Source organism: Thunnus albacares, chromosome 18 (genome assembly GCF_914725855.1).
Source record: "Thunnus albacares chromosome 18, fThuAlb1.1, whole genome shotgun sequence".
Taxonomy (NCBI): domain Eukaryota; kingdom Metazoa; phylum Chordata; class Actinopteri; order Scombriformes; family Scombridae; genus Thunnus; species Thunnus albacares.
In genome coordinates, this window is record NC_058123.1 from 29,197,087 (window position 1) to 29,217,046 (window position 19,960).

Sequence of the window (19,960 nt, forward strand, 5' to 3'; positions counted from 1 at the left end):
AATGAGTGAGTGTTGAAATGAGAAAGTGCGAGCAGCAGAGTGGTGAGTATAACATTATAGAGCTGCAATGATTAGTTGATTAATCGATTAGCTACCAACTATGCAAACTATTTTGATCATTGAGTCATCATTTTGAGTCTTTTTTTTTTTTTTTTAAGAAAAAACAAAGTCCAAGTTCTCTGATTCCAGTTTCTTAAATATGAATATTTTCTGGTTTCTTCGGTCTTCTATGATTAATATGATTTGATAATGTGTTTCGATTGCAAACTTGGTTGGGACAATAGATATTGTAGTTTGCATTTTGGGCTTTGGGAAACAGTAATCAACATGTTTCACCATTTTCTGACATTTTATAGACCAAACAACTGATTGATTAATTGAGAAAATAATTGACAGATTAATCGATAATGAAAATAATTGTTAGTTGCAGCCCTAATAACATGACTCTGTTGTTATACTGATGGAATTGGACATTATGCTGAATTTACTCTTTAAACCATCACAGTACAGGTCAAGGTTTTTTACCTGGCCTTCATTAGTCACCAGCCTTTATTTGACTGGTTCTTATTGAAGAATTGACAGTAAGTGCTGCACACCCAGTAGAGCACGCATGGTGAGAAGAAGTTCTTTTAACACACTACTATGAAAACATGACTCAGCTGGTAAAAAAGCTTTGCTCTTTGAAGTTTATTGAGGAAGACTTACTGTTCCTTCTTGGGCTTGGTGTTTATGTCTCCCAGCACAGTGATGTCCGAGAAGTCTATCCTGAACTTGCTCAGCAGAGTGGCCATCCTGCACAGGAAAAGCAAAAAACAAAGAGCTTTGGGGTAAACGCTGGAAATCAGCTGCAAGACATTTTCAATCCAAGGAGCTGTGGACAGAGATAAGAGCCATGAGCCATCCTGAAGGCCAGGGGAAGCTGCTTTAAATAGCTCTGTTTGAACATGGAGGTTTTGAGGGTGGAGGTAGGTAGGACAGGCTTTACTGAGAGCACTGTGGCATTTCCTTTAGCTTTGACTTCAAAGAAACTCAGTACTAAAAGCAATATCTAACATACAGGGGCATATTTAAACCACTATGTTTTCCATGAATATGACCTCTGAAAAAGAACTACTACAACTACTACTATCATCATCATCATCATTACCATCATCATCAGTGGTGGAAGAAGTATTGAGATCCTTAACTTAAAGTTGAACTCATTGATTTTTGGCCACTTGGGGGCAGAAGAACACACTGTAAACATAATACACATACATTTATTATATACTCAATGTCTAGTTCATTAAGTACACGAACAGCTAGCTAAAGCCAATGCAGTGCTATTATAAGAAGCCTGTAATATACATCTTCTCTTCATGGCAGTTCTTATGTTCAGTTTTTTTGTTTAACTTGGTCTGAGTTTAATCTGAGTTTTTGAGAGTTTAGTTTGAGTTTTAGAGAATTTAAAACTCAAACTAAACTCTCTTAAACTCAAATTAAATTCTCTAAAACTCAAACTAAACTCTCAAACTCAAATTGGAGAGTTTACTTTGAGTTTAAGTGAGTTTAGTTTGAGTTTAAGTGAGTGTAGTTTGAGTTTAAGAGAGTGTAGTTTGAGTTTAAGAGAGTGTAGTTTGAGTTTAAGTGAGTTTAGTTTGAGTTTAAGTGAGTTTAGTTTGAGTTTAAGTGAGTTTAGTTTGAGTTTAAGTGAGTTTAGTTTGAGTTTAAGTGAGTTTAGTTTGAGTTTAAGTGAGTTTAGTTTGAGTTTAAGAGAGTTTAGTTTGAGTTTAAGAGAGTGTAGTTTGAGTTTAAGTGAGTTTTAGAGAGTTTGAGTTTGTGCTGCTATTGAACTCTATTGTGTTATACTGAGATGTATTTTAAATTTTAAATCACATTTACATCAGTGAGGGTAGACTAAATATTATTTTACTTTACCAAAGTAAAAGTACTCATTAGTCTGCAGATGACACCTGTCAGTGTTATTATTACTACTACAGATATATTATTGTGTGATTGTAGTGGTTTAGGTGCAGATCATTTTAATTACTTTATATATTGTTAGGTAGATGAGTTCATGGGTTCTGTATGTAAAATCTCAATCTGCAAAGTAACTAGTCAGATAAAAACAAATGTAGAGGAGTTAAAAGTACACTAGTTTCCTGTATGTAATGAGGTATACAGTGCTCTCAGTACTTCATGGAGTCCTCCACAGAGTTAGCTTTGAACTTCTGTAACATTGTCAGACTCATGATGGACAATTAAAAAAAGAATTTTTAAAAATGCAGCAGAGCAATATGGTGACTTGCACCATCCTACTTATCATCTCTTGTCACTTATATACCTGCTAGAGCTCTACAATCTCAAAATGCCAAAAATAAATAAACATCAGTAGGTGGCAGTGCCTTCTCTTACCAAGCCCCCCTTCTTTGAAATCTAAATACTACACTATGAGTATCCAACTATACTCAGTCTATGTGTGCATGGTTATGTATATGTACTGTATATTACATATACTTCTATATTTATGTGTTCTCATATTATATATACATACTGTGTATTATTGTTTTTTACTTTTAAATATTTCAAATATTCAGTTTATAATGCTCTATATGTAGTTTATCTCACTTCTGTAAGTTTTTATACTTTGCTAATATTGCTCATTACTGTTTTTATTATATGTATTGCATATATCAATTATTCTCTTTATAATTAGGGTGAGCTGGAATGAGCTCACACCAATTATTATTATTATATTACCATACGACTGAACTGCTGAATTAGAGGCTGTTTAACATTTTGGATCTCTTTGTTCAACATTTATTTCCCTCATCAGAACTGTGACATCACATCTATTTTCACTGCTGAGCACAAACTAAATTCAATTCAGCTCTATTGTACTCTGGTGGAGGCAGAAATCTCTGCCTCATATCAGATATCTCAAAATATGGACTAATAAGGCCAAAACTATCTGCATGGAGAGACATGACTAAAGAGATGTGAAAAAATGTGACTTTGTGGCTTTGTCTGTTATCATTCAAATGATAAAGCAGACAACTTAAGCAGAAGTTAAATATTTAACATGTGTACATAGACCTACTATCAAAGAGAAAAGAGAGAAAAGATTACATTTGAATAAACAGATCCAAAATTGAATATGTTTGACAGGGAAACATTGAGGTGTCAGATATCTGTTGAAGTGGCCAGTTTGTGCTTTTGCAGTAAACAAACACAAAGGGGATTTCAAAGTGCACATAGAGCTGTGTGCTCGCACACAGAGATAAAAGGCTCGACTGCTAGCACCAAACTAATTTTATCCAACAAAAGGAGGCAGGAGGCAGCTGTAGGGGACAATGAGAGAGACAGACAGACAGACAGACAGACAGACAGTGTGTGTGGGGGGAGAAGGACAGCAGAGGCTGAGATGCCTTTTTTGCTGAAAACAAATGATGTCAGAGGGTTTACACAGATACAGATAGAATTGGAAATATTAGATCATTAAATATGCTTGTGAAAAACACTGTTTGTTTTAATCTTAAATATCAGTTTCATGTCTGTGTGTTCAGTATGGAGCTAGAGTCAGGATGTTTTTTAGCCTAGCTTAGCATAAAGACTGGAAGCAGGGGGGAGTTGGCTTGTCCAAAGTTAAAAAAAAAACACCTTCCAACACCTGTAGAGCTCACTGATTTTCATGATATATCTGAATCTGTATACAAACAGAAAAGTAATGAGCACAGTTTGTGGTTTTAGGGGGAGTTACATGCTCCAACTAATTCTTTTTGAACAACAGTTGGGTGCAGTGACTTCTTACAGTCTTGTCACAGTAAGGTTACCAGGTATTATCATTATGTCTGTACAGAGACCCAGACCAGAATCTTTTCCACTCTGCACAGAAATACCTGGATGATACACTGTTGTTCATCAAGACATAGTTCCAGCAAGCAACTCTACCTAAAACCACAAACTTTTAAAAATATTTTTGTTAATGTACAAGTTTGACAGCTTTAGAGATGTTGTCAGGAGTATTTATGAATTTTGGACAGAGCCAGGCTAGTTGTTTCCTCCCTGCTTCCACTCTTAATACAGCCTGCTACTCTGTTCTTAACACACCAACGTCAGAATGGTGTCCATATTCTCATCTCACTCTCAGAAATAACAAAGCATTCCTTTAACATTAATAAATAAGAGACATGGGAAACTGATGTCTGAAGACACTGCAAGAGAATTTTGAAAAAGTGTTTGTCCGGTGTAAACATCTTCATATCAACAAAGCTAATAATTAACAGAGAGTAATGAGATTTGAGGACAGAAGCTTCTCCACACAATGACAAGGAAATGACTATTTCTGGTCAAACACTAATAGTTGTGATAGAGGTCTGATCCAGGAAGATCACAACAGACAGGATGTCTTGTTCCAAAAATGGGTGACTGCAATGTTTGTGTGTTTAGCAGCCTCCTTAAAATGATCGACTGATGATCAATGAACCACTAATTGTAATTTACATTATTGATGACCACTTTCAACAACAAGTGAAAGGTTGTACATTATGTAGGGTTATCTACTTTTATTATTAATATCTCAACTTTACTTCATTGGGTAAAGAGGTCAGTTCTGTCAGACACTCACCTCCTTGTTGTCTGCACTCACTTATTTCTTAGAAATTAAAGAAAAGTTGTGTTTGAAAAATTCAAAAACAAGGTAGTCTTCCTACAATGAATGACCTTCCTTCCAGGTAGACATTGGTTTCAGCTTCATTACTCTATGCAGTGAGAGGTGAAATTTGCTGGAAACTAATCTTTCAGAGTAAACATCTAGTCGCCTTTACTTCCTGTCCAAGTGAACTTATGGTTCAGGCTGTCCTTAAATGCACCACAAGAGTTTCTTCCAAAACAGGCCTTGCAATCGACTACATGACCACATGACAATGACATCACTTCAACGCAAACATTAAGGCAACAAAACATTCACTGAAAGCGGGAAATCAATCTTAACTATACTGACTCAGAAAAAGCAACAAACTGCTGGTGGCCTCATTAACGAGGCAGGAAGTCAGCTTTTAGACTTAGAGACCATACATTTCACATGTGATGCCCACAGAAGATGATTTTAGTAAAGTCAGTTAAGAATTGTAGTATCAAAGTTTTTGCTGTTCTAAAATTTAAACTTAACTATAAACAACTAAAATGTGTCTATTTGTCATACAGAGATAAATGAGCCTTCCAATGCAGTGTTAAATCCTGATTATACTGTGTGTGCCAAAGACATCAACCAAATGTTCCAGAGGAACAACTCTGCCAATTTCTGATTTGAAGATAATGCAAAATGTACAAGTACAAATGGCAGGTGTAAATGTCTTTCCAAGGATTTACAACTCATTATTTTCTTATTTAAACCTTTAAGTCTGCATACTGACATCTGAAGCACTTATGTTAACATTTTACCAGTGTGAATATGCATGACATAATGTACATTTATAAAAACAGTCAAGATTTGTATATTGTGTTGCATCTGAGACACATTATACATGAATATATCGAGTTCTTACCTCTGACGTGTGAATAAATAAATTGTGCAAACGCAGCCTAAAAGAGCATATCTGTAGCAACAGACAGACACTGTGTGTGTGTGTGTGTGTGTGTGTGTGTGTGTGTGTGTGTGTGCGTGCGTGTGTGTGTCATGTTGTCAGCAGCAGCTGAGCAGAGGAGTGTGGTGCTGAAAGGAAAGCAGATGGTTGCACTGTCTTCACTGCTAAAAAGCTGGATGCTGCTTTCATAATGTCCACCTCCACTTCCCTGCCCCATTAGAGACAGAATAATAAGTACTAGTAGTCATAGAATATAATGCAAACCACTCCATAGGGCTTCAGCCAATGTCACAAACAAGATTTTTATGTTTAATAATTATTATTATCTATAATTATTATCATTATTAGCAGTAGTAGGAGTTGTTGTAGTATATTTTCCAATTTCACAACAATTCAAGGGTGCATTTATGGTTTTGGTAACAATAAGTTATCATTTTGAAAGAGTTCATATCTGCCATCAGGTGTGATACATGTACCACATACTTGTATGATCTACTTGTGTGTAGTGGACGGGGAGAAGGCGCAGTACTTACGCTCGGCGGTCGTGATCAATCCTGTTGATCTTGCCTCCGATAAAGACGCGGATCTTGCAGTCCTTCCACCTCTTCTTGTTGGTCAGCAGGTATGGGATCAGCAGGGTCAGACCTGGACACCAGACAGAGAGAGAGACATCAAACAGCTGCCCAACAACTCGATGGAATATTCTGTGATTCTAAGATGAAAGACATTGAACATCTGCTGTGTCTAAGTTGGAGGAAAGTCAAAGTTAAAATATCACAAAGATTCTTTTTTTGTGTGCACAGCTTTTTGCTGCTGACTGCTGTTTCAACACTCAGATGAGGCCAGCAGCTTGTTGTGTAGATGTTCATAGATCCTCCAGATCTCAGTCTCCCCCTGTACGGACCCCCCCGAACGAACGACCAGTAGGAACAAAGAGATGATCCCTCACCAGCTTCCCACCTAAGAACACTGCCAAATATGCTGGGCTAGTTATAAACATGTGTTCTTAAACCCAACCCCTTAAGCAGCAGTTTAGAGTTGAGCCAAACATGAGATCACTGTACTCCAAACAACAGTTTAAGAGCATCTCTGCTGTCTGTAGTGAAGACAGGCTGACATGACGATGATGAGCCAGATCTGAAGCGTCACATGTCTTGAGTCTTGAGCACATGTCAGGCCTCGAGCCATGTTCACATCTTTACACCCTGCTGGGCTGACAGAGACCCAAAAATCAATCAGCCCAATGAAGAATGAGTCATATGAACATACCGCCTCTGTCAGCCCCACTGATAGATTTGATCTTTCTAACAGCTGCGGCTTGATTTGGCAATTCTCTGTAACTTTGAGTATTAATTGAGGAGAGCATGTGTTAGTGTTGTCCTGCTGAAAACTGTCTGATATACAGATTTAGCTTTCAGTTGCCATGTACTTATGTGTACTGTACTGTAAGTGTGTCCGTGTATCTTTTAAATATTTATCTGCAATGTCACTTTATAACTAAGAGAATAATGTTCATATTTACAACTCTACATGAACAGTGGTAATGTTTTTGTTAGACAATATGGAGTTTTTCCAATACAAATTCCACAATCTGCATGTGGTGACTACAAGCAAAATCTCCTAATTCCTGGATACCCGTCTCAGTTATGAGATCCATATTTACTAATTATGAACCAAATCTCAAAATTATGAAATACAAATCTCATAATTCGGAGAACATCAGTGCCTGGTAAGGGGTCGGCATTGAACAGGACCTTGCGAGGAGTGGTTAGCTGGGTTGAACATACAATAGGTGGTGCTCTACCCTGCCTGAAGGATATTTACACCAGGTGCTGCAAGAATAAAGCTGGAAAAATATTAAGGATCTCAACCACATGGATAACGGCCTTTTATCCCTGCTGCTGTTGGGAAGAAGGTAGCGGATCGGATACACTAGGCCAGCTTCTACCCTCAGGACACTAGGATCCTACACGAGGTCACTGCCTAAAACTGCTGATTGATTTGTATCTAATAATTACAAGACAATCATTTTGAGATTTATATCACATAATTCAAAAAAAAAAAAACAAAGAAAGATTTCACCATTGTGCTTCTCCCAGCCTCACCTCCATCATCAAACAGCCACCAGACGTCCACTGTGCCCTTCCCTTGTTTCTTCCGGAACTGCTGGCTGGCCTCCAGCAGCCTCTGGTCGGACACGTTCAGCGGTACGGTCGGGCTCTTTTTGTCTGCAGGGATGGTTGCCACAAACACACAATCACACACACACACACAGAAAACAGAAGAAAAGCTCATTTAGATGCAACATAAAAACAGCTTTCACTATTCAGTCATTTGCTGGCCTGTTAGCAGTTGTACAGACATCTATGTGGTGTGTGTGGCTCTGTGGACTGTTAACTGTGTCTGTAGGATGTATGAAAGTTCAGCTATTGTGCTTTTGAAATAGGTGTGATGGTTAGAAACTTTAAACATATCAAACAGTTTGAATAAAGTAAAATGACACTGCAGCTGCAACCAGTGTTTCCCCTGTAGGTCTGTGAGTTGTGGATAATTTCAGGGCTGTAGTGTCTGTGGTGTCTGTGGTGTCTGTGGTGTCTGTAGTGTCTGTACGTCTTGAAGTGGTGTTTGCATGTTTTAGAAAACTTGCACCTTGCTAAAGAAGTTGTTCATTTTCATTCAGTTTGAAATTTCCAAAGCATACCAGAGGTTTTTGGATCAATGTGCTGCTGCATTCTTCAAGGTTTAGGGGGGGCAAGTTGAGTTTTAGAGGTGAGATGAATTACAATTATTAATCTGTCAATTCTGTTTTTTGATTAATGAGTGACCTTTTGTAGATTCAATATTTGTTTGATAAGTGCTATATAAATAAAGACACAATGTGTCTTCACTATTAGAAAACTATGGATTGGCCACTGTTTTTAACTTTTGTATACAAACAGTTTTAATCTCAGTTTTGAATACATTTTGTATTTTTCTATTGTGTTTATGCATAAGAATGAATTCTTGGCTGTGATTTTATGGGTTTTATGTTTGCATACAAGCTTGTTTCAAACTGCCAGGAAGAAATAAAAGGACTTTAAATTGAATGAAATATAGAATGTTCTATCATTTTTGATCCATTCATCAGGTGTGTTATGCTTTAGTGGCTAATGTAGCCTGGAGCTGCTAGCCTCCAGCAGAGGTCTGCTAACCTCAATTCTTTCTAACTCTCTAACTTCTCTCTAACTATCTTATCAGATTTCACACACAGCTCCCTTTGGAGATACAAAAAGTTTCATACGACTTTTATCACATACACAGTAGTACTCCCCTTTAATATTCATTGTGCACTCAGATGAACAGACAGCAAGAGCTGCCTTGAAGTTAGAAAATCAACATTCAAATTAAAGTATGCTTTGGAAACTGATCTTCAATAATGTGAAGCCTGAAAACATGCAGCACCACTGATCTGCTCATTGAAGGAGCGTCTATGTAACTTTTACTGAACAACAGCAACTGTAGCTCAAGTGTCAATGACAGTATCATGATAAATCAAACTTTACTCTGTTTGTAAGAGGAAGATTGACTCTCTTTAAAGTTTTGATATAGGTACTATTTTTTCTAATGTCTTGGGGGATTTCTTGAATTCTGGCTTAATGAACAAAAGGGGAAACACTACTAATATTCAACAGCAAACAAACAGGGAGAGAAGCTGTGAGAAGCTCAGGAGTTAGCTGGACAGGGCTGGAAACATGAAAACAGGAGAGGAGTTTTCATCCTGCAAAAGAAAGCTACACACACAAACTGTCACCTCCAGAGAGAGAGAAGAAGCAGCAGGCGTGAGAGACTGATGACGAGTTTGGAGGAAATTGAAATGTTGGCACACTCACAACATTAAATACTCCAGACTTGGACTGAGTTAAAGGCACTATCACATACACCTTCAGAGACTGGGCTTGAGCTACAAGCTGGAGACCGTTAACAGGATAGCAGGAGAAAAGAGAGAGGAAAAGACAAAGTGTTATTCCCCCCCAAAAGCCAAGTAGCTAGCCGGGGACAGAAACACGGGGACAGACACAAGACAGAGACAGCAGGGTGCAGGACAGTATGTTAATACAAGAGGAATTCAAAATATACTGTGAAAGATGAAGTGACAGGAAGAGAGAAGAGAGCATGAGGGAAGAGAGGAGAAGGAGTGCACAAAAGAGAACAAAAGGGAGGAATGGAGAAAGATAGAACTAAGACTAGAAGGCATGAGTCAGAGAAAGGTAGAGAAAGGTTTTAAGGCAACCCGATAAAGTGGATCTCCTGCCTTTTTTCAACAGGGGCTGTGTTGTAGCTTTGCCATCATCGTCCTCATCTGGGAAATGTGAGACAAAAAGGAGAGAAAAAAAATAATAATAAGTGATATAAGTGAAATGTTGATTTGATGTGATATTGACTTACAATCATGAATCAAGATGAAGTTAAGTACAACACAAAACGTACAGTTGTAAAAATACATCGAAGCAGAAGAGCTAGCTGTGAGCTACAGTAGCTTCATGCTAACAGGGTCATGGAAAAAAAACAAGAACCTTAAGTGAAGCTTTTCCACTGGCAGGAGTTTTAACACAAGGCTCAAAATTTTCTTCTTGATTTCTGGAAATTTCTCAGGCCTGACCTGAACAATAAAAAGCAGCAGCTTTGAGCCAGGACTGTCTAGTTAAATCAAACTGGCTTCAACTGGACATTCAGTAAGCAACATCGGTGGACATGTGAGACCATTAAATACGCATGAATCAGTTCTAATTCTCAGAGCTGGACTTCTCCTCTGAGACTACGCTTGGATTAAAATGAAAAATCTCACACAGTGAGTGAGGAGGGTGATTCTGAATGGAAATGAACTCCACAAAGGCGAAGGTTCTGTCTTAATAAAAGGCTCAGGTAGGAGCTTTGGCTGAGACTAAGAGGATTATTCATCTTCACTTTCTTACCTCTTCAAAAAAAAGGCCAACATGTTTACAATGTGTGTGGCCGTCTCAATTTGGGTTCACACTGAATTAACACTAGCGACATGATGTGTATTAAATGGACTAAAAGACATGCACACCACTATATTACTCTCTGGTAACTCCATCAACACAGTCAATCCAGTATCATTTACATTTCCAGTTTCCAGTTTTGTCATTTTCTCCATCACTGTTAAGCTAAAAAAACTCAACACTTTCACATTAAAAGTCTATCAGGAAAGAGAAGAATGATGCCATGTGGGCAGCTGCAATGCTTTTAATATGAAACATCAGAAGTGTTGTATCCATTGACAGTAACTGAACAACCATAACAAACAGTGAAGTCAATGTGATTGAATTCATGAGTAAATGACAACAGTGTGAGTATGAATATGACTCATGTCATACTGATGTTGTGTAACTGAACATTTGACTGATTTATCAAGACAACATGGAAGGCTTCTCTCTAAAATATGATACAATACGCTTTCAAAATGATGGAAATAAAGAGCTGTCTGTAATGTAAGGCCTGGTTCAGCTACAATCTGACAATTAAGGTAGTAAGTTGATACCAGCTAACCAATTTTAGACCAATTAATGGCTTTAGTATCCAATTTAATTCAATAGAATATGCTCATATGTAATTTTTTAAGAAAATATGAGCAGAAAACACTGATATGAGACTGCATGGATACAGAGTGGATGAGGCCTGGTGCTCAGGCTGTAGTTGAGAATGTTTAGTACTACAGTTCCCACAATCTGGGAACAGTTCTGTGGTTTGCTAGCTCAGAGTTGAGTGGGTGGCACTTAAACACAACACTGATGGTGATCTATCTCTCTCTCTCTCTCTCTCTCTCTCTCTCTCTTTCTCTCTCACACACACACACACACACAGTGTGGCTCAAGACATCTGTAGACTAACAAACTGGGCCCAGTGGGACGACTGGGGTCATGGGTCACTGAGGCGACTTCCTGTCAGGGCAGCTTGTGTGTGTGTGTGTGTGTGTGTGTGTGTGTGTGTGTGTGTGTGTGTGTGTGTGTGTGTGTAGAGGGAGAATAAGGGGAGCTATTGATGGATTAAGAAGGATCTCTGAGAATGGTGTTAAACTGATTTCCTGGAGGAAAAGCATTCCTTCTGTCATGACCTGGAATGGTGTTTGAGCAACATAAACACACATACACAGCTAAAACCATGTAGATGTTGTGAACAATACATTAATAAGACATATATGCTATGTACCAGCCTTAATGGCTTTAATAAATGTATTTTTTTTAAAAGATATAACTTTATAAATCAGAAGTTTTCTATTCCCCTGCTTTTCTGCCAGGGCGTCACTGTAAACAACAACTTTCTCCCAAAGTCTGCCTGGCAGATCAAATGGAAATAAATAACAAGGTAAGTGAGATGAATGTGGAGACATTCATACTGAGGCTGGCTGACCTTTCTGTATAGCTGGACTGTTCTGGAGGCTGGTAGCCTTGGAGGACAGCTTGGACGAATCGCCGTCAGAGTCTTTGCTGGTGTCTATGGACACGATCACATCTTTCATCCCTGAAGATTTCTCCTGGGAAGACAGCAACTCATCTGGGAGGAAATGGAGTGAGATGAAAAGCGAAGAGGGAGAGAAAATAAGGTGGAATTAGAATGGTTTATGCAGTGTGAGAGTGAGGGGGGAAATAATGGAAGAAAACAAGTGGAAAAAAGGAAATGAAACTTCAAACACGAGGCACTAAAGTGACGTGTAGAAAAGCAGCATCTGTTCTGAATTAATGGGATAATTCACTGATTAAGTATTGCAATTCCATAAAGTTGGGGGACTAACAAGAGACAGATTAAAAAAAAAGAATGATCAAAAACAAAGCAGCAGAGAAGGAGATATCCTGATTTATAAACCCTGGTATGCTACAAACCTCAACAACGTTGGATCCTACATTTCCCATAATGCAACTCAATACCATCTCTTTATTAGACTCTTCCTGCATGATAACATCCCTGTGTTTAAAGCTTTATACACCAAGTTTATGACACAGGCTGTCAGTTACAAATGTGTAGTCTCCAAGCTCAGGCTGAGTTGACATCAACAAAAGAAGATGCATGATGGGAAGTGTGGGAAATAACTTTCTGGCCTCTGCTGCTTTGACACTGACCTTTCTTTTTTTAACTTGTCTTTCATGAGTCCCTCAACTTTCTGGAAGTGTGATACTAAAATTCTGAAGTACCTCAGTTTTTAATCTGTCCATGTTATTATTATAAACTCAGTCATCACTTGAAGATCAGGTTTAAGAATTTACACATGTAAAGTAAGATTTAATTCATGTGGGAGGAACAAAATACAACTTGACTATTTTATGTGATTTCGGATACATGCACCATACTGTCTCACTGTTTACTTTTGACAAAATCATATTGATTTCAACCATAACCCTTCTCTGAAAGCATGTTGTGTGTAAGCATGTCTGGTACCTTGTCCTTGGATATGGGACACATCCAGTCCCTCTTGCAGTCTCAGAATAACAGCCCCAAACTGGAAGTCAAAGGAATCGCTGCAAGGGGGAAAAAATGCATAAATAAAAGATTCCCATCAGCTAGTGGACAGACTGAAGCGTGACATGCTCAGTTAAACAGAGATATGGAGCATTTAAACAGGAAGACAAATAAGCTCTGCTGCCAGAACCGCACACAACAAACGGCAGGTTCAAACAACATTGTCAGTCCTGCAGTTTGAACCTTGTGGTGTGTTATTGCTGCTGCTGCTGCTGCAGCTACTTACCGGATGGAAAGTAAAGGGCACATTGCTGAGCGCATTAGCTGTGATTTTAATATTGTCAGGCCAAACCATCTCTGACCTTCAGTTCTAATGCCATGATAATCCCCACACTTTACAATCAGGAACTCATTCAGCTTTAAGTCCTTCACTCACAGTCTCACATGACTGATTCAGGGTTAAGCAGGTAAACAGGATTTCACATGGACAAACACTGTATTCCTGTTACTACCAGTACATACAGTGTGTGTGTGTGTGTGCGCGTGCACGGTTGATCCTGATCTTACTGTACTACAGAATGAGGACAGTTCAGGATACTGACTGAGACTGTAGTGTCTGCAAGAATAATCTGTTAATGACATAATCTGATATTAACAAACTTCATGCTTTTTTAAGCTTATACTGTTTAACTATTTATTGTGTTTACGTGGTGAATATTCCTAAATACATTTTTGCATGAGGCGACACACTTCCTACTGTCTATATGTACACAAGAGTGATACATTTAATTCATTAATGGGCCTGTGTGTGTGTGTGTGTGTGTGTGTGTGTGTGTGTGTCTGACTATGTTACCTCATGTTCTATCACATTGCTTTTCAGAGTCAGAGTTGCTATGCATCCATGGATCTAGGGAGACTGAGTCATTTATAGACTATCTCTCAGAAAATGTGCCTTCCTGCATCCTGCAGCCCACAAATTTAAGTGTTACTATCAAAAGAAAGTCTTCATTAAGTATTCATGCACCAGAAAAATTTGAAAGTCACAGCATCTTGTAAAAGCTGCTTCACTGTTGCATCAAAGCGGTATTATAGAAGATGTGATGAAATGACACCTCGACGTGATCCGTAAGACAGTCTTAAGATAAGAAGTTGTCTCAGTAAATAATGTTAGGCAGAGACATGCCGTATATTTGACATCAAACAATAAAGGAAGGAGTCTCTATGTATGTATGTTTGTCTGTTCTTTGCTTTTCTTGACAATCGCTCATCTGATCAACTTCACAGCTGTATTGCTGTCGACCCAAGGAAGTGCAGTGTCGAGTGTGAAGTTGTTTGGATGAGCGGTTCTCGAGAAAGCTGCAAGCAGTAATACCGGAGGCCAAGCGATCGGTCCGTTCTGAAGAGAGACGTTTTGAACGCACTAATCTTTGAAATGTAAGGTTACATTGAAATAAAGGTCTTATTTAGTGTTTGCTTTTTGAACTGTAGTAGAGCATTTAAAACTGCACATGTGTGTTACAATGAGGTGACTGCTGAGTCTTTCCAGTCAGTCTTTATGATATGTTATGAAACAGCTGGACTTACTGGATCATACTGATGTAAGTCTCCACATTCATCATGTCGCCGTCCCTCCAGTCGTTCTTGAAGCCCAGCACCAGGGTGTTGGGCTTGAGGCGACCCAGACCTGCAGCCTTGAGAGGGGAAGAAGGATCAGAATCAAAATCCTATGAATTCACACCCTAAGTCATCTCTTAAAGGCTAGCTACTTCCAAACAATCACTGACACTGTCGTTCTAGAGCAGAAATGGAGACAAATGGAGACATTCATTGCGAGTACTCTGAGGGAATATTCTCACTAGAGTCAATTCATTCACTCTCACACTGTTTATCACTTTCAGCATTAACACTTGAGATGGAAACTTTGGTAGCATGTATGAGTATGACTCAGCCCTGTGAGCACTACCTCATTACTTCTAGTGCCAATTGAACTTAAAGTATAAATTTAAAAACATGAGAAAATAGAAGAAACAGGATATAGTCTGTAAACTTCATTTCTCATCTGAAAAACAGCATACCAGGACATCAAACAAAGTTGAAATGTTCTACAACTTACTTTCAGATGTTAACACCATATTTAGGACTAAAGAATAACTCTGATATTCTATATTTTCTTCTTGTCAACAAATTTCATGTGAATGTATCCTCTTAACAAGTGTTACCTGTGTATCCAAAGCTTATCTATCTTATTCCTTTGTGCCGTAGATCTCCATTATTGTCCAAAAACTATTAAAAACACATGAGTCACACTGTTGCACTGGGTGACATGATCCTTAATCTTTTTTTTTTTTTTTTTTTTTTTTAAAAGAAACTTAAACAAAACAAGAAACTATAAAACCAATGAGCTTGGAGCAGCAGGGAATCTCTCCTCTGTTGTTTTTTTTTGCCTGATCATATGCAGGCTAATGGAGATAGTGGGTTGAACAAATAATGATAATTAGATTTTACATGTATTGAGATCATATGAGACAAATTAAGGCCCCTTAAATTCAATAAACTGATTTCAAACGTTTCTCGTTGGCACCGGTTTTGAACAACTGTGAGAAATGTACCATTAGGAGCATGTGCTTATTAACAGCAACAAACACTTACAGAGTGCACTGAGCCAACAACACTGGGTGTTGGTACTTGCTGGCACTTGTTTCATGAGTCAATGAGAAGCTTCTGGGAATTTATCTTTGCACTTAGACGTCAGACTTATCTCAGTGCACTTGTTTGCCGTTTACTCAGTGATATCCTCCACAGCCACAGGGGCTAAAAATCCATTTGAGATCTCATTTCTAGCAGCACTGTAGCAGTGAAGGTGCTCCTACCTGGAGCAGGTACTGGGAGCCCTGCCTCATGTCCTCGGCAAACACCGGCGTGTAGAAGGCTTTGGTCTCATTCTTCAGCAGCCAGCGCTGGTATCGGGACTGGTCTGTTGCCAGATCTTTGAAGTTTGGCCTTCTGTAGCCCTGTGGAGAGACACACACACACACACACACACACACACACACCAAATACCATCAAATCCACCAGCCTTTTATTTATCAGAGTTGGATATTCAGAACAATTTCCGAGAATGACCCCAAAGGCAAATTCTTGTGTAGGTTCCCAAGGTCAAAAATCACAGGATGTCTAATTTAATCAGAAATAATCACAGAGTGAGTTTAGCCTGTGGAACAAACCCTGCTCTGAATCTCCTCATCAGGGAGTTTGTTTGTTTCTGAAGAAAAGAGCTCACAACACTTCTCTTCAGCCAGGAAACTGTAATGCCATTAGAAGGGAATGTTTGCACCATTTAACTTGTGCTGAGCTCTCTCTCAGTCCTAATGGAAGCAATGGAAGCAGGCAGGAGGGCGGATCAGAGACTACTTGTGGAGGGCGGTGTGCTCCACCGAGCCAGAGAGCTGCTGGACTTCACAGAGCCCTGCATTCATCCAATGAAAATGGCCTTTCCATTGTAAAGCAGTTATGCCTGGCAAGGGATTTGTAAAAAGGCGTTTTACATGGTGTATAAGGGAGTGGAACAAACACATCAATCGTATCACCACTGAGCCTCACTGCTCTGCTCTCTACTGAGCTGTCAGCTGACTCAAACACAGTTAGACTGTGCAAAGACGGGGAAGAAATCACACAAGTGTGATGTTTGAAAGGAAAAAAAGAGCTTTAAATGAATAAACAATTAATTACTTCAAGCAAGACAACAAAATACTGATCAGTAGCTGGTTGGAAGTTTAAACTTACTAACCCTAATTACAATGTAAAAAAATCTTATCAATGTTATGTGTTTGAATTAAAAGTGAATATCAGCTGATTTCATTTTTACATTTTTAAATATCAACCTCCAGTATGGCTCAGCCTGTACAAAGTGCTGCATTGTAACTAGCTTGATGAATGTATGGCCTGATTTGAGTTAAAAGAGGTAGAGTAAGAAACAGAACATGGACAAAGTTATTTTTAGGTGACAATCAGACTGAAATTCAATAAGTTAGTAACCTCAAATGATACTGTACAGGCTCCATTCAGTGTCACAACTATAACAACTGGTGACAACAATGATAACCTCAATCAACCAACATCCTCAAAGGTTTAAAACGAAACTAGCTGGGATATGTGGAAAAATGTCTTATGTGTTGGTTGTTTCATGACAGAATTAAACCAAACCAATTTCAATATGACTAGACTGTAAATGAAAATATATTAAGTACAGTGAAACCCTAACCCTAACCCTAACCCATAACCCTAACCCATAACCCTAACCCATAACCCTAACCCCTAACCCTAACCCATAACCCTAACCCATAACCCTAACCCCTAACCCTAACCCATAACCCTAACCCATAACCCTAACCCATAACCCTAACCCTAACCCAGCAAAAAAAAACAAACAAAAAAAAAACACAACATGGCTTAAATTTACTTAATTAACTTAATATTATGGCAATAAAAATAGACTTCATGAGCCAGTAATGTCTGTTATTTAGAATGTACAAATGTTGTACACATCACTCAGATCTGTAGCAGGTAAGACAGTCCTTGTGTTTTGGTGGTGCAACTCCATTTAATTAACCAGTAGTTTGACACCAACTAGTAGTTGCTGAGAGCTTAGTGAGGACTTTACAGACTCACTAAGTAATGGATTTGCAAATAGCTGGTGTAACCCCATCCAGGGGCCCACACAGTGCAGCTGAGCCTCTCTTTCAGTCTGGTTGCTAGTCTGTGACATCAGCCTTTGTGGCCACAACACCAGTTACTAAAGCACTTCAAATACCTGTATGATGGCTAGTGTATCAGGAGGGTAAAGAGAAAAAAGGGCATATGGACACATGACTGTTGTTTTAAGAAAAACTTTGAAAAATTGTGAACCTGTCCTTTATTTGCTGTTGACTGTGTGACATGGAGTCAAAATGTTGACATCATATAGTCTCTCTGAGAGATTCTTTTCAAAACCATTTGCAGTATTTAATCAGGTGCTTTCATCAATAATATCATATTTGTCTGAATTGGAAGTCATTTAGGACCATTAGTGGGTTTTCAGAACACATTTTAATAACCACAAAAAGACAACACCACCACCAGAGTGTCTGCTCACCGTGCGAACATGACCGCAGATCATCAGGCCTACGTTCTTAGTGAAGCTGGAGACCAGGTCCAGTAGAGCGGGACGAGAGTTGGGGTAACCAGTCATCACCATACACTGAGGTCTATACAGACATTCAAAAGCAAGAACAACAACACGTCAGCACTGTATGAACAGTAGTTTCCATGTTTCTGCAGTCACACTGACAGCATTATCAGCTTTGAAATCTGCAGCCACTTTCTCTCTAACCTTCACAGTGGCCTCTATCCTTCTTAGCATGGGACAAAAAAAAAAAAAAAAAAAAAAAACAGAAGCAGAGTAGCGCACATCAAAGCAAATATGTTAAGCACCATGGGATTTAATGGAGGAGCTCAGAAGAACACACCAGTCATTTTGAAGACACCATCAGATGTCTCTTAATCTCCTGCTTGGTTTGCTGCCATGGGAACAGTCCAAGCACATTATCACTAACACGCCAATGCTCCATGGGCAAGTATTAACTAATAAAAACATAGAACATGGTCAATACAGTAGTAACGCCGGCTTCTTGCTTAATTAATACGCTCAAGCAAGCTAAAAAACTGACAAAATGAGTTATTGAAGTTTGTATTTTACACTATGAACTGTGTTGGACAGCAACTGCAGTGTGTCAGCTGTCAGTCCTATTATTTTAACTTGATAATCTATATATATATATATATATATATATATATATATACATATATATACATGAGTGCACATGTATAATACATGTATGTATGTAAATTTGCAGTTGAGGTAAGTAGTGTGATTACAGCACTTGTTCATGTGTCAAAACATTAGTCTATGGATAATATACAAGGTAAAATATTATCATCTACGCTTTCAATCTGATTTTTTTCATTAAGATAGGGTCTGGTTCAGCTGTAATGGCAGGCTTGTTTATAGTAAGTAGTGTTTGGTACCTGAAGTTCTTGATATGGTCTTCCACTCCGCTGAGGTGGAGAGTGTGGGTCAGAGCCTGGTGGTAGGTCAGAGCCTGGGTTGATGAGCCCCAGTTCACATCTGGAGGGGAGGAACGCATGCAGGCAGAAACACACAGTGGAGTTAGGAAGTGTGTTTACGGGTCGCCCTGCTGGGGCCAAAGGCCGGCTGACCCATGTGGTGTTACAGGCAGTGAGAAGGCCTCGTATGTGTGTGTAGCTGCATGTCAAACTGAGTGTGCACACAGGTGTGTGTTCAGAGCTGCAAGGTCAGCTCTGTGTTTGAAGAGGTGCGGGATGTGTGTTGGGGGGGGGGGGGGGGTCATGCATTCGTCAGGACTCAACTGGAACAACTTGACAGTCCAGTATCATGTAGAAACTTATATTTGAATTTACATTTTCTAAATGAATTTACATTTTCCTCATTTGTTTACAGTTTTTTTTGTATTATCACTATTTAGACAGATGAGGACATCAATACACATTTCATCTCCGTGCATCCAGTGCAGCGATAGTTCCAGGACATATTTAGCCTAGCTTAGCATACAGCTATAGGCTAAAGACTTAGCATCATTTTGTCATAGGTAAGGTCATGTACACCCTGGACCTAGCTTAGCTTAGCACTAGACTGGAAGCAGGTAGTAAATGCTACTGCTACAACAGAATCAGAACCATCTAATTTAGTTGTTGTATCATGAGCAGTTAAGTGTTGAAGCCATTTCTTCAAACACTGCTGGGTGCAGTGACTCTAAACTGCAGATTGACTAATATAAAAGGAAGATTTAGCTCATTATCACCATTTTAATAGCAACCCTTCAGTGTTTCATGTTAATATCGTGCTTTATCTACAGCATTTAACTTTT

At 38.8% G+C, this 19,960-nt stretch overlaps 1 protein-coding gene across 1 annotated transcript in view; it reads right to left on the reverse strand.

Annotated features, from left to right (window-relative positions):
- slc12a2 (solute carrier family 12 member 2) overlaps nucleotides 1-19,960 on the reverse strand; it is a 73,942-nt gene that overhangs the window by 7,241 nt on the left and 46,741 nt on the right. Inside the window, exons 15-24 of the mRNA XM_044332864.1 lie at nucleotides 19,080-19,179; nucleotides 18,148-18,259; nucleotides 15,887-16,027; nucleotides 14,601-14,707; nucleotides 12,996-13,075; nucleotides 11,973-12,116; nucleotides 9,856-9,903; nucleotides 7,670-7,792; nucleotides 6,098-6,209; nucleotides 706-792 (exon numbers count right to left, since the gene is read on the reverse strand). Coding sequence (XP_044188799.1) covers nucleotides 706-792; nucleotides 6,098-6,209; nucleotides 7,670-7,792; nucleotides 9,856-9,903; nucleotides 11,973-12,116; nucleotides 12,996-13,075; nucleotides 14,601-14,707; nucleotides 15,887-16,027; nucleotides 18,148-18,259; nucleotides 19,080-19,179 — 1,054 coding nt within the window. The remainder of the gene's footprint in view (nucleotides 1-705; nucleotides 793-6,097; nucleotides 6,210-7,669; nucleotides 7,793-9,855; nucleotides 9,904-11,972; nucleotides 12,117-12,995; nucleotides 13,076-14,600; nucleotides 14,708-15,886; nucleotides 16,028-18,147; nucleotides 18,260-19,079; nucleotides 19,180-19,960) is intronic.